The 15,604-nt window shown below is 38.6% G+C and overlaps 1 protein-coding gene across 1 annotated transcript in view; it reads left to right on the top strand.

Moving 5' to 3' along the window:
* Positions 1–13,548, top strand: part of LOC124589684 (origin recognition complex subunit 4) — a 96,679-nt gene extending 83,131 nt beyond the window's left edge. The window contains exons 7-8 of the mRNA XM_047131580.1: positions 305–457; positions 13,157–13,548. Of these exons, the coding sequence (XP_046987536.1) occupies positions 305–457; positions 13,157–13,351 (348 nt within the window). The 3' untranslated portion in view covers positions 13,352–13,548. The remainder of the gene's footprint in view (positions 1–304; positions 458–13,156) is intronic.
* Positions 13,549–15,604: the final 2,056 nt, after the last annotated feature.

Here is a 15,604-nt window from a genome sequence, read left to right on the forward strand (position 1 = left end):
AATGAGTTATATCCCATTCTAATTATAAAATTTCAAGCTTTTTGTGAGATGTTGCACAGTTTACATCCAAATGGGGGCAATTATCCCATGAATAGTGTGAAGTAATTATTGTTCCAGTAGGTTATGTGATTTTTCTTTGTTATTAATGTGTCTTTTGGTGATTGCAAATTTTGGTGCTGTCAGTTTTATCTGGAAAGTTGTTTTGTTTTTGTATCAGCAAAATAATGCATTCGGCAGTTTATGTAGAAACATAACATGTCACCCTGTATTGAACTTTATAGAATTACATTTTACTTTTTTTCAGGTGATTGCCATGAAACATTTCACAGAAATATATAATGGAGAACCTTTCAATTTTGAACTTATTCTACGATCCTATTTAAGATTTGTCCGTCAGAATTCATCCATTTTAGTCACACAGAGATCCGTTATTCTTAAAGCATTCCAGCATTTGAAGGTAAACATGTTTACTGAAAACAACTTTCAGATCATTTATCTTTACCAAAGCTTAAAAACTTCCTCTTTCAAGTCTACTTGTTTCTAATCAGACTAATATAGTGTGTCTAAGAATATATGTAGACAGTCCTGTTGGCTCTCTGTTACTTGTTCATAGCTGCAAAGTTTCTTTTGTATTATGTAGATTTTGGCAACGTAATTACTACACACAGTATTGGGCAGTAGTAGTCATGAGAGATATGATGTAGCTGGTACAAAATGCCTTGGGGTATCCAGTGTTGTTACTTTGTGGAAAGAGATCTGTTAAAGAGAATGACAAAGCCATCTCGGAGTATTCAGTCAATAGATTGGACAGCAAACTGAGTTACGATATTGAGGATATGCTAAGAATGCTTCTCTTGTGAAGATCATGTCATTTTTTAGTGGTACAACATTGTAGAGCTTTGGAAACTGTGTAGGGAAGAAGGGCTGGGATGGGAGTGTTACTGATGGTGACTGACACACAGATCTTCACTATCACTTTGAAAATTATGTGGGAGCATCCGAATACTTACTAAAACAGATATAGTGTATATACAATTACAATCTGCAGATGTAAGCTACACATCTAGTAGTGATGTTCGAACAAACATGCTAGCTTATTTTATGTATGTTTTCTCTTCGTTGTCCTATAAAAATGTCTGGACTACCGCAGCTGAAGTCAATAAACTATTTATTTTGCAAAATTAACTATAACTGTATTATTATGGTAGGTAACTAAATACTTTCTATCTTTGTTACCTAGTCTAATAAAAGGTCAACTTCTTACAATGCTGTTTGTAGACTTTTAATTTTAGCTGTCTATGAATAATCCAATATGTGCCAATATCTTTCAGGCTCTCCTTTGTGTCCTGTTCTTCTTTCATGTCTTTGTATGTTCATCCTCTTCTGACGTCATTCTTCATTCTAATTCTCTGCCTACATCTTCTCATTCCTTTCACTTTTTCCCTCACCTACACCTATACTTCATAAGCCTTCTTGCAGTGTGTGGCAGAGGGTACCTTGTGGACCATTGTCACTTCCCCTTTTTTTGTTCCAGTTGTAAATGGTTCGCACAAAGGAAGATTGCTGATAAGCCTTTGTTTGGGTTTGAATCTCTCTGATTTTATCTTCATAGCCTTTTCACAAGGTACACGCAGGAGGAAGCAGTATATTGGCTGAGTGTTCTAGGAATGTACACTATAATTCTTTCTTGCAGACGATTTCAATGCAGTATATGCCCCAGCCAAGATTTTTTCTTCTTTCTAATCACTTCCAGTAACTTTCTTTCATCTCCTACTTTCTTCATCACTTCAGCATTCTTAAATCTCAGTCCATTTCACCTCAAGTATTCTTCTCCATAGCCAATTTCAAAACTTTCTAAGTATCATTCTTTCTTTTTAACTGTTCAAGATTCACTGCTTTATAGCTCTACATTCCAGAGATAACATTAAGCAAATCTTTTCCTCAGCTCAATTGAAATTCCTCTGAACCTAATAACTACTTCACATTTTCAAGTACTCTTATTCCCATAGGTACCCTACCCCTTATATCTTCTGTACAGGTTCCATTCCATGTCATTAAACTTCCCAAGTACAGAAAGGGCTGGCCAGTGTGGCTGACAGAGCGAGGTGGCGCAGTGGTTAGACACTGGACTCGCATTCGGGAGGACGACGGTTCAATCTCGCGTCCGGCCATCCTGATTTAGGTTTTCCGTGATTTCCTTAAATCGCTCCAGGCAAATGCCGGGATGGTTCCTTTCAAAGGGCACGGCCGACTTCCTTCCCCGTCCTTCCCTAATCCGATGAGACCGATGACCTCGCTGTCTGGTCTCCTTCCCCGAAACAACCAACCAACCAGTGTGGCTGAGCGGTTCTAGGCGCTTCAGTCTGGCCGCTATGGTCGCAGGTTCGAATCCTGCCTCGAGCATGAATGTGTGTGATGCCCTTAGGTTAGTTAAGTTTAAGTACTTCTAAGTTCTAGGGGACTGATGACCTCAGATGTTAAGTCCCATAGTGCTCAGAGCCATTTGAACCATTAGTACATAAAGGATTTTGCTTGCTCTATCTTTTTTCTTCTGAATATGTTTACCTGATCTTCCTTCTTCCTTATTCTCATCACTCTTGTCTTTCATATATTTATCGTAATTTCATACTCCTCATCTCTTTGTGCAACATACTCTGTAACTCCTCTTCTGGTTCCACCAGCACTGCTTGATCATTTGCATATTTTATAGCATTTATTCTTTCTCCTGCCATTACAGTGTGTCTTGCATCCTGTATGGCCCTACCTGACAGTTCTTCTCCATGTATGTTGAATAGCTTCATTGACAGTGAACATCTTTTCCTTACACCCTTTCCAATGCTCATCTTTCCATTTCCCAATCTGTCACAGTTTGCTTTGAATGTATCTTCTTTATTAATATTCTGTCTTTCCAGTCTAAACCTCCTCCTTTGAAAATTATCAGCAGTACATTCCAGTTTTCTGTGTTGAATGCCTTCTCCAGTTGATTGTTCATTTCCGTCGTTGTTTCCCCCAATCATCTGTAATGTTTCTCATTTCTTTCTTTTCTGAACTCATACTGCTCTTCACCAGTATTTTCCTCTGTTATCTTGTCAATTCTCCTGACTGTTTCTCATTATAGCCATTCTGGCATGAGTTGCCAGAGTTGGTGGTCATTCGTGCATGAGGTGTGCTTGCGTGTGCGAATGAATTGTGTGTGTGTGTGTGTGTGTGTGTGTGTTTCCAACAAAGGCTGAGTAAGTGTCTTTTAATTATGCCTGTCTGCAACTTAGCATGTTATCTTTATGGTAAGTAGCAATGTATCTCTTCCTGCATTGTTGATATCCCTACCTGGAGTTTCCTTGTTTTATTACAGCCGTTGTAACATGACATAAAACTAATGATTGTATAGACTTTGCATCCTTTTGTGTTGCACTTTCTAGGTAAAGATACTCGAATGGTCTGAAGTAGATCTTGAGTCCAAATTCCTGTGTCCTAAATTGTGTTTACTACCCCAGTCAGTCTGGCTGTTGAATTTGGACCTAATGCTTTCAGTGCCTCAGATGTAACGTATCACAGCCCAATGCTTTCTTTTTCTGGAGCTTTGAATTGCTTTCTCAAATTCTCACTTCAGTATCTTAAGACCTCAGTCGTCTTCATTCTGTTTCCCTTCATCTACCAAAACCAGTCTGGTGTTATCTACCTGTGCACCATATAACCGTTACACATAATCCATCCAAACTTTCTTCTCTTCTTGTATACATACAGTACTTTTTCCATGTTTATTTAACATTCCTTGTTTGTTTATTTTCCTTGCATCTATTCTTGTTAAGGATTTCACTATTCTGTAAATTTCTTCCACTTTTCCTTTCTTTTCCTTCTTCTGTTTCCTCACATTGTGTTCTCATACAATACTCTCTTGCCTGGTCAGTTAACTTTCAGTTCATTATTCAATTTTATGGACTATATTCTGCCTTCTTCTAAATTGTTGTCTTTTTCCATTTCTGCTTTCATCAGTTTTATCCAACATACTTCTTGTTACTCACTTTTTCTTATTTCTTGTTCTTTTGGCCTCTCCAGTGTCTTGAGTAACAGTCATCGAAATCCTATTAACAGAGGCCATTCAAGAGATCAATTTTTTTTTTCTCCATAGTAATGCTGAAATTTTGGGGCGTTATTAAAAATCTTCTGATAGTTTACTGCAACCAATAAAAAACTTTTGTAGTCCTTGTTGTGCTTGGTCTGAGTAGCTATTGACCAGCGTCTTGTGTATTTAGTGCTACTGGTTAATTTTTATCCATTTACTTTTGTTTAGTGAATTCTGTAAAATAATGAAGACAGTATGACGACTTCTTAATTCTTCAGTATTACACTCAGTAGAGTATTATTTTGGTAACACATTTTGTAGCATATCTGTTTGCTGTCTGACAGTGACACAGCTACTACCTTTGTTGTTAGTACATCACACACCTAGCTGCATGCATGATGTTTCAAAGAGTTACACATTCTTTTCTTCAGATTCCCTATGCACAACTGATAGTTGTGTCCCCTTCCTGCAGCTGACACAAATATTGCAGACAATAAAGGGAAATGTTATTTTAACTTATTGAAAAATTAAGTGGTAAATCTATGTACTCAATTTGTTAGTCAGTGTTAATTTTGAACACGTCTTCATGTTCAGCCCCTCATCTGAATATGGAAGTACCTTCATTGGGATGAAAATCCATTGGAAACATGTATCTATGGTAGATAATTGTACATTCTAAATGAAGGCCTGGGGAAAAATTATTTTGGAACATATAAGGAATTTTTAAATCTGTAAAATCAGTTGTGAATGTAAATGATGATTTTTGGTACATAACAGTTCTGAATGTGCAAAAACTATGTTATCTCCAAACTAAATTATTGTAGATTAGCTTCCTCATGTATGGGAAATTTGTGTCCAGATGAACCAAAGGAACCCATATTTAAACTAATAAAGAATAGTGACAGTATTATGAAAAGGATAGATTGCTATGCATAACGTAGAAGAAATGTTGAGTTGCAGACAGACACAACAAAAAGACTGCTATATATGTGAGCTTTCGACCAAAAGGCCTACTTCTAATGTACAAAACACACCCACATATTCACACAAGCACAACTCACACACACATGACCACTGTCTGTGGTCACATAAAACAATGTCCAGAATGTATTGTCTACCAGCATTAGTCCTTGCAGTCACAAATAACTATGAACAGTTGCAAGTTTCTCCCAAAAATACTGATCACTTGTTATCCTGTTAATACTGATGGTGAGTAATACAAGTAAATGTTGAAGCAAAGCTCATTTATCTGTATATTTGTGTGATAATAATGTATTTTGTCAACTAGACATATATGAGATATGAGGTCTGTTCAAAAAATTCCGGAACATTTGTAGTTTTGCGCCAATGGTGTGTTGGAGTAAAATGTGGTTGATATCCCTGCACACATGTTTTAATGTGTAACTGCTAGAAGTTTCATTGTTGTCTGTGTGTTAGTTATTTTTCAGTGCTGTATTGAGTAGAAGATTTTGTAGTGTAGTTTGCGAATTTTGTGATGGCAGAGTTAGAGGAGCAATGCGTCTACATTAAATTTTGCTTGAAACTTCAGAAAATGATGCAGGAAGGCTATGGTGAAGAGGGCTTCAGCCCTACTCAGTGTTATGAATGGCTGACAGTTTAAAAATGGCCAGATGGAAGTTAAAGATGACCCTTATGCAGGACGCCCTTCGACGTCTACCAATGACATTCATATCAGGAACGACAACAAAATTGTGTGTGCCAATCGAAGACTGATTGTCAGAGAGATTGCAGAAAAATGTAACATTTCAGTTGGATCGTGTCATGAAATCCTGACACAGCATCTTTGAATGCATCGTGTTGCCACCCAGTTCATTCCATGGTTCATGAGTGAAGACCAGAAAGATCTTTGCCTTGCAATGTGTGAAGATTTTTTGGATCATCCAAATCAGAACCAGATTTTCCTTAGGAGAATCATAACTGATGAGGAGATGTAATGATGTTGAGACCTAGGTTCAATCTTCGCAGTGGATTGGGAAAAGTTCTGGAAAAAAAAAAGCTTCTCAGGCCAAGTCAAATGTCAAACCCATGCCGATCGTTTTCTTTGATTTTGAAGGATTAGTTCATCATAAATTCATGCCATAGGGACACACCGTTAATCAATGGTACTACTGGGACGTGTTGGGACATCTGTGAGAAAACGTGAGAAGGAAATGGCCTGAAATGTGAAGACAATTCATGTCTCTTGCATCACGATAGGGCACCCACACTTTCATCCCTATTGGTGTGTGCCTGTTGCTCAAAAAATGAAACCACTGTGCTGTCTCATCCTGCATACTCTCCAGACATGGCCCCTGTGGACATTTTTTTTTTTTTTTTAATTTCCAAAGTTCAAAACGCCAGTGAAAGATGAAGATTTGCAAGGATAGATGAGATAAAAGAAAATTTGCAGACGGTGCGGAGAATATTTCCTGACGGTGCTTCATGCGATCCAGCAGGAGACATACCAAGACTGCTTCCGGAAGTGAAAACAGTGTTGGAGCAGAGTATCAATTGTGGAGGAGAGTCTTTCGAAGGAGACCATGCACAATAAGTAACATGTATGCGCAGAAAACATTTGTGGACAAAGTTCTGGAATTTTTTGAAAGACCTCGTACAGGAAAATTCTTGCATACAGCTGCTAAAACACTATTTCATCTCCTGATATTAACTTTCAGTGATCTTCTGGGTGAGCTGACAGACTGAAGCTACAGTGCTTGCTCAGGCATTTTAAATCCACAGGACATGCTGTTACACATGTGGCCACAGATACACAAGTTTCAATGACCGCAGTTACTGGCAAAGAGCTGTGCGTAAACTGGATATGTGGTTAGCTGGTTGACAAATCTTGAAATATTGATTTATGACTAACTGTGTAGTAGTATCTTTGAGAGTTTACTAAAGTGAGCACCATATTCTATGCTTTTCCCAAGCTGAAACCACTATCTCTGTTAATTAAATTCTCTGCTTGCTTCAGCGCTGACTCCCAAAAAGATGAAATTGACATTAGAAATTCGACGTTGTCATACTGCATAGTGACCATTGTCAATTTAGTGCCCTGACACAGCTGATTTATTGGGCTGTAAGAGCCTGGTGTACCTCTGGTGCTCCGTGCATCTCCCTGATGTATGACAGGGCACACTTGCCGGGGATCTTGTAAACCTCAGCCTTGTGGAGTATTAAGTCATCTTTGATGTAGCAAAAACAGTTCTTGTCTTCAGTGTAGGGCGGAAAACCACTTTCATTTTGTACTTTGTGAAGATATCACCTATTTTTGATGATGGGCTTCCCACTTATGGCACAAAAACTGTGGATTTGAATCTCTTGGTGTCATCTCCCTCACACATGGAGTCCACCTTCAGTTTTATCTGTAGAGGGTACTCATTTGCTTCAAACATTTTTTAAAGTATCGAAGCTCGTCTGCAGGCTGCTCTCATCAGCAATGCTGTGTGTTCCGTGAATTAAAGTACACCCATCATTCAGGAAGGGCGGTGGCGCCTGTTTGCATGTAAATATAGATGCATATGAATCTGTTTCTGATAAACCGTGTGTCCAAAGATGCCATCATCTTTGCTCTGAGCCAAAACTTCCAAGCAACTAATGGCATATAAATATCTCAGCAGTGATTGACCAGCTAATTACAGATTCAGTTTATGCTTAGCTCTTTGCAACTGAACAACAACTGTAGCACTGCATGCACAGGGGCACGTTGCATGGGTTTAAAAGGCCAAAGTGAGCACTGTAACTGCAGTCTGTCAGATCACTTGGAAGATGACCTATTGTTACACAACAAAAATATCATGTGATTAAATAGTGTCACTGGTGGCACATCCAAAATTTAATAGATCGTTCATTATCCCGCAACAACCTGAAGACACAATAAAATAGTAAATAACTTATCTCACTTACTCACTTTTTAGTCAATCATATCCACTCCATTAGAAACCAGCAGCATTTATACATGTTGTATAGTAAATGATAAAGATGTAATTTGATTTCAGCAGTGCCACCTTTACTTTTGATCAATCTTGGATTTTGGTGAAACATCGAATTTGTCTTGCAGCTATTTTCTGTACTCAGCCTAGTAATGATAGACACTGAGCACCTCATAGCAGTGTAACTAAAGAAAGTATAGTCACAACAACTTCAACATGATGGTTCAGAGGTTTCAAAATTCATATTAAATCAATAAATGAACAGAATTTACTTTTTCACAAAAATGTATTGTTCCTCTATTTAAAATGCAATTAAAAACTCATTAATACTCGTAGTAATGCTGGTTCACATAGACAGTATTATTACAAATGTTCCCATGCACGTTTTGAGGGAACAGAACTATAGAGATCAGGTGGCCTGGAAACTTTAAATTCAGCTAACACTTTTCTACTGTTGCACAACAGGCAAATCTTTCACTGGCTATGAAGAGATACATATACGAACGGTTATGTCATCTTCCATTAACATTGACACCTTGAGCTCTTTTCAGTTGAATCTTGATGAGAGGTCAACTTTAATTTCAGATGTCCTTTAAACTTATATCACACCACATTAAATGTCAGATCTCACATCTTGATGATGAGCGCATGACCATTATTATTATTATTATACCATTTTGTACCATGTTAGGGTCCTCATTGCAGTAATTCTTACTCCAAAGTCCTTAGTAATCAGTTACGCTAAAATTTATTGCCAACTTTTCCTTGGGTGTTTTACCAATGCTTTTATGTAAAACAAAATATTCATCAAGTCCTGTCTCTCATGTAACAAATAAACTACACAAATTTTCTTGTAAATAACAAAATTTGCACAATTATATTTAATTTTACAGAATGCAAAATGTATGTGCATTAATGCACAATGACTGCCTCTGGTTGCAGTTATCTTAGATTACTGTCAGTCATGACATGTAAACCCAAGTGATGGCAGGGCTAACCAACTAGATGAAATTAAGAGCTATCCTGTTCGATACAGAGACGACAATTGGGTGTATGTTAAGCCATATATTATCTTCATTAGCATATACCTGTTAAATCCTTGATTGCAGATACACTTCCAAGCACAGCTGTCTTGGCCACAGCTGTTGCGACGACAGTTCAAACCCGCATCTGGTCATCCTGATTTAGGTTTTCCGTGATTTCCCTAATTCACACGTAAGGCAAATGCCAGGATGGCTCCTTTGAAAGGGCACAGCTGCTTTCCTTCCCTACTGCGAGCTTGTGCTCCATCTCTAATGACCTCATTGTCGAAGAGATAAACACTAATGTCGTCGTCGTCATTGTTGTCCTCCTCCTCCTCCTCCTCCTCCTCCTCCTCTTGCAGCTGTTTTGGGCACCTTTTCGCAGACACTTCGCACCAGTAACTCCACTCACAGACACAGCATGATCCATTGTATGTTTCATTCTCGTAAAGATACCAAGATCTTCAAATTATTACAAACTGCACTTGAATGATAGGTTTATAAACTTGCAGCTGCTAGCAGAATTAAACAGAGAGACAACTACAAACTGGGGAGAGAGGAGATGCACCACAGAATTGGACTTTGTAGGCTGAGATCTGTTGGCACTTCACCTGTGGATTTCTTTAGGATTATCAGCATTTTCTTGGATGTAGGTTGGCAGTGCTACTTGGGTGTTGTGAAGGAGGCAGTATGCCAGAGCATGACAAATTAAAACGTTTCATCGCTTAAGAGGTGGCTTATCACAAGAAGATAAACTACAAGACAAGCTTTGTAAATGGACCATGTACGTTCTTAAGGGAACACCTCTTCTCAACACAGTGAATTGGCATTGGAGAAGGGTATGAACTTCATTCTGTGGACATCATTAGCTCAATCGAATGGGGAATCTCAAAAATACTCAGGGTCACTGCCGAGAAGATCAGGCAGGATACCTGTCACACTCTGACGCAGGTGCAAACACACAAGAATAATATTTCATCTACAGAAGTGTCAGCATTTTGATCACCAAGAGAGGATCCTAATATTAAGGAAACACAGCTGTTATCCTCTCAGACAAATGTACTTATGCAAGTTAAACCAGTTATTGGATGGCTGCATACTAAACCAGGATCCTACAGCCAACATATAGTGAAAAACTTTAGAGCTCCTTAAGACCAGCGCGATCTCTGATGATGTAGTAGCCAAGAGATTACATGCGCAGGCACCCTTCCTTCTCACGCTGTACATATTCCGTAACATTCACGTGGACTGTATGCTGCTGAGCCCTGTTGTAAACAATGTTGGGGTGCTTGCAATATATCTGGCATCCCAGCATAGCCATTTAGTGGGAAAATGTGAGAACCACACACGCAACTTGCAAGACTTCGTTCATCAGCTCAAGAACTTAAGATACACATCACTTAATATATATGTTAGTTTTGATGTGGTCTCACTTTTCACTTGAGTGCCATTGCCAGAATTGCTGTTACTCATTGATGAGAAGCTGGAAGGGGATCTTGTAGATTAGTTCAAGGACATGTCCACTTCAACCTATTTTTTTATTCTGTGACTAATTCTTTGAACAAATTGACAGCATCGCAGTGGGCGGTATACTGCCACCCATTGTGGCTTGTCTTTTGTATGAGAGTTTGCGGATAAAGCACTCCGCTCAGTGGATTTCAAACCTACATACTTTTGGCAATACCTGGTGCAGTGTTATGTGGCTTTTATTTTATCAGTTGATTTGTTTTCACCACATAAGGCCTGCTGTTTACGTCTTTCTTCGTTGCTGAGCGATGTATCACTTTTCGTTCTGACGCCGCAACTCTTCCTTTCCTATATCTTTATTACTGTTTATCTATATAAATGATGAACTATTGGTTTTGCCGTTTAACAACTTTTTAATAACTGTGGAAGTCTTACAGGCATCGGGTCCCACCTAATGTGTCACCCGCCTATACGTTTTACATGAACCTTTCAAGACTCGATCGATCTGTTTACAAAGAGAAATCAGAATATCTCTTCGTTTGACATTGTCCAACAACGACTTGGGAAGCTCGACGCCCTCACAGTCCAGGCTCGTTCATGGCTCGCAGCGGTTTGCAGCATTCATTTTATTCCTTGCCCACTTGCCGCTACATCGAACTTTCGTGGTGATCGTTGGGCAACGTCTTCCACGTTATCTGCAACTTAAATAAACTTTCTTCCCACAGTATTTCTGAAAACCCAAAAACAAACTTAAAGAACATAATAGTAATAACTGTTCTTACAATTATTCGTATAAGTTTTGGTCGATTTAATGAGGGGTGGGACAGGCCTAAATCTTGTGACACCACACTGGATGTCAACTTTGTAATCTTGCTTCGTGGCACTGCATTCCTGGCTGTACTTCTACATCATCTCAGTTCTCTTCATCCTAACATTACGGTTACAATGGATGTGGAGAAAAAAGGCAAACAAATCTTCCCGCTTGTGTATATGTGGAGAAAAGATGATGATGCCTTGGGTCATGCTGTGTGTCATATACCAACACACATGGATTTATACCTGCAGCCCACCAACAAAGTAGTATGCTTAGGACGTGGAGCCATAGAGCACTAGTCATTTTGGATTCAGACAGCTTTTCTGATGAGCTGCACCATACCATATGCCTGAAAAATGGATGTTTCAGACAGTGTGAGAAATTGGAGAATGGCTGTCTTCCCATATGTTGGTGCATCTTCAAAAATGGGAAGATAACTGACGAAAATGTGTAGTTAAATGCATCTTCCATCCAGCAACAAAATTCAGTGCTCTACCGCTCTGTTAAACAAAAACCTTGATTTGAGAAAGATGGGCACTTATAAGTGTCCCTATAACTGTGGTCATATTTTGGACAGACTTGCACTGTGGAAGACAAATGCATCAAACATTGACATTTTGTCTGGACCAACTAGGAATGTCTGCCATGGTTGACCATTAACTCAGTATGGGGCACAACATAGTCTACAAAAGGTTCTAAAATTCTCTCATTGACGTTTCTTACTGGGACAGTGTAATTAAAAGAAAAGAAAAATAAAATGAAAAGAAAGGTTGCAATTCACAGTTCAACAAATCTCGTGAACAGAGATTAACTGGTTTCAAAATTAGCACAGCATGGGTTTCAGTGCTGGTAATATTTAAGTCACAGCAACCGAAAGAGAGACTACTGGTCACTCACTTACCTAAGTAATCAGACGACAACTGAATGAAGTGGCCACCACACACGTGCAGAACACGTATTCTAGTTCATGGCTTCCAACAGTCTGCTGGAGTAGCCAGGCAGCAATGTGCAGGAGTTATGACAGGTGACATAGCAGTCCTCCCCATAGTTGATCAGGAACATTTCGCTACTGCCCACCAAATTTGGTGCCTTTATGCCTGCATGTTTCCCATTTAGACGGGTACAAATAGGAGGCTCCAGTCATAGCTCAGCATTGTGTTCATTACACCTGAAAATAGTGAACAGTTGTGCTGATGAAATATCATGTGTATTTCACAGTAATATCCAGCATTTCACCCAGGAAATGTTTCTACATGTAATCTGTGAGCAAAGCATTAAGATTCACCATATTTAATTTTATATATGTGGTTTAGGCTAAACAAGATCATTCAGATTTGGATTACCTTTATTTTGGCCGTAATTTAGTCTCTTTAGGGTTCTATTGTGATAGCAGGCTTGGCTGTTTAATAAAGAAGAAAATAGTGCAGATATTTCTACGTCATCGATCTCCTGCATTGAAAGTTAAAAAATTTGACAAAATTTTCTCTTTTCTCGGTATGATACTGGCAAGTAATGCCATGCAACTCTTATTGTGTTGTCATTGTTTGATTATTTAACATCTCTCTTTTTACACAGTGTCAGTATTTGCTGTAGTTTCCTGTTGTCCGTGTCATATCTAATTTTTTGTCCTAGTCTGGCAATGAAATCAGTAATTTCAAAGCCTTATTTCTAGTCTGTGTTCTTATGTTGATCATGCCAATAGCTGTTTGCTTTATACATATAAAGTACAGGCTAGACACAGTAAGATAGTCAGCTCTGGTGAAGCAGTTTGCGAGATCACTGATGAAAGGGAATTAAAAATATATTTCATGGTTATTGTTCATTGTAAAACAGTTTATCTTACCCCCCATTTTTTCAGGTCATGGAATTTATCAAGCTTTTGGAAGGTGAAGATGAAGAAGAGTACAATGAACTTTCCATTGGGAGGCAAAAGCAAGACGAATTTAAAATGTACAGGTTAATGATAACAGACGATCAAATTGATGCTGCCATCAGGGCCTACCCTAACCTACCAACTGAAGTGTCTCAGTGGGCCTGTAGTAGTTTACAGTAAAGAAGAAGAAAATGTGAGACAGCAAATAGCAAATAAATAAGCGTTGGTACCACTTTTTAAAAATTAAATAATGTTCTTAGTAACATGAGGATGTCTATACAATGTTACTGATATTCTTCTTTAATTCAGAGGAATGGTGTAAAATTTTAATCTCTGTTTGTATCAAACAAATATTTATAAGACAATAAATAATAATGATTTATATAAGTTTTAATTTGTTTGATGTGTATTATTAAGATAAAAAAATCTTCGCCACCTACCTGGCTGCCACAGCGATATGCACTAGAAAAATGCATTATCCATCTTGCTCTCACTATAGACTGTAAGTAGCTTGTCTGTTTCAAAAGCTTGGAAAAAGGATATAAAATATTTCATCGCAATACCCTTCACATACACAGTTGGGAAAATTAGGCAGATACAAAATGAAATAGCACAAAAATGTTTCTGAAATATGACATAAAATGAGAAAGCATCTAACAGCACTGTAGTTCACCTTTCACCAAAGAACAGTGTGATTTTCAGAAGCTATTTCATTTAGCACTACTACATCTACACTCCATAAGCCGATTTATAGTTCTTAGCAGAGTATACTGTGTATATCAGTCATTCCTCCATTCCTTTCCTGTTCCATTAGCACTAAGTACATAAACCCATAATGAAATGTAGAACTCTTTCTGCGATCTTTTGTATGTTGTTGTTGTTGTGGTCTTCTGTCCTGAGACTGGTTTGATGCAGCTCTCCATACTAATCTATCCTGTGCAAGCTCCTTCATCTCCCAGTACCTACTGCAGCCTACATCCTTCTGAATCTGCTTAGTGTATTCATCTCTTGGTCTCCCTCTACGGTTTTTTACCCTCCACGCTGCCCTCCAATGCTAAATTTGTGATCCCTTGATGCCTCAGGACATGTCCTACCAACCGATCCCTTCTTCTAGTCAAGTTGTGCCACAAACTTCTCTTCTCCCCAATCCTATTCAATACCTCCTCATTGGTTACGTGATCTACCCACCTAATCTTCAACATTCTTCTGTAGCACCACATTTCGAAAGCTTCTATTCTCTTCTTGTCCAAACTAGTTATTATCCATGTTTCACTTCCATACATGGCTACACTCCATACATATACTTTCAAAAATGACTTCCTGACACTTAAATCTATACTCGATGTTAACAAATTTCTCTTCTTCAGAAACGTTTTCCTTGCCATTGCCAGTCCCCATTTTAATCCTCTCTACTTCGACCATCATCAGTTATTTTGCTCCCCAAATAGCAAAACTCCTTTACTACTTTAAGCGTCTCATTTCCTAATCTAATTCCCTCAGTATCACCCGACTTAATTCGACTACATTCCATTATCCTCGTTTTGCTTTTGTTGATGTTCGTCTTATATCCTCCTTTCAAGACACTGTCCATTCCCTTCAACTGCTCTTCCAACTCCTTTGCTGTCTCTGACAGAATTACAATGTCATCGGTGAACCTCAAAGTTTTTATTTCTTCTCCCTGTATTTTAATACCTACTCCAAATTTTTCTTTTGTTTCCTTTACTGCTTGCTTAATATACAGATTGAATAACATCGGGGAGAGGCTACAACCCTGTCTCACTCCCTTCCCAACCACTGCTTCCCTTTCGTTCCCCTCGACTCTTATAACTGCCATCTGGTTTCTGTACAAATTGTAAATAGACTTTCGCTCCCTGTATTTTACCCTTGCCACCTTTAGAATTTGAAAGAGAGTGTTCCAGTCAACATTGTCAAAAGCTTTCTCTATGTCTACAAATGCTAGAAATGTAGGTTTGCCTTTCCTTAATCTTTCTTCTAAGATAAGTCGTAAGGTCAGTATTGCCTCACGTGCTCCAACATTTCTACAGAATCCAAACTGATCTTCCCCGAGGTCGGCTTCTACCAGTTTTTCCATTCGTCTGTAAATAATTCACGTTAGAATTTTGCAGCTGTGACTTATTAAACTGATAGTTCGGTAATTTTCACACCTGTCAACACCTGCTTTCTTTGGGATTGGAATTATTATATTCTTCTTGAGCTCTGAGGGTATTTCGCCTGTCTCGTACATCTTGCTCACCAGATGGTAGAGTTTTGTCAGGACTGGCTCTCCCAAGGCCGTCAGTAGTTCTAATGGAATGTTGTCTACTCCCGGGGCCTTGTTTCTACTCAGGTCTTTCAGTGCTCTGTCAAACTCTTCACGCAGTATCGTATCCCCCATTTCATCTTCATCTACATCCTCTTCCATTTCCATAATAT

The sequence above is a fragment of the Schistocerca americana genome, chromosome 2 (assembly GCF_021461395.2).
Source record: "Schistocerca americana isolate TAMUIC-IGC-003095 chromosome 2, iqSchAmer2.1, whole genome shotgun sequence".
Lineage (NCBI taxonomy): Eukaryota > Metazoa > Arthropoda > Insecta > Orthoptera > Acrididae > Schistocerca > Schistocerca americana.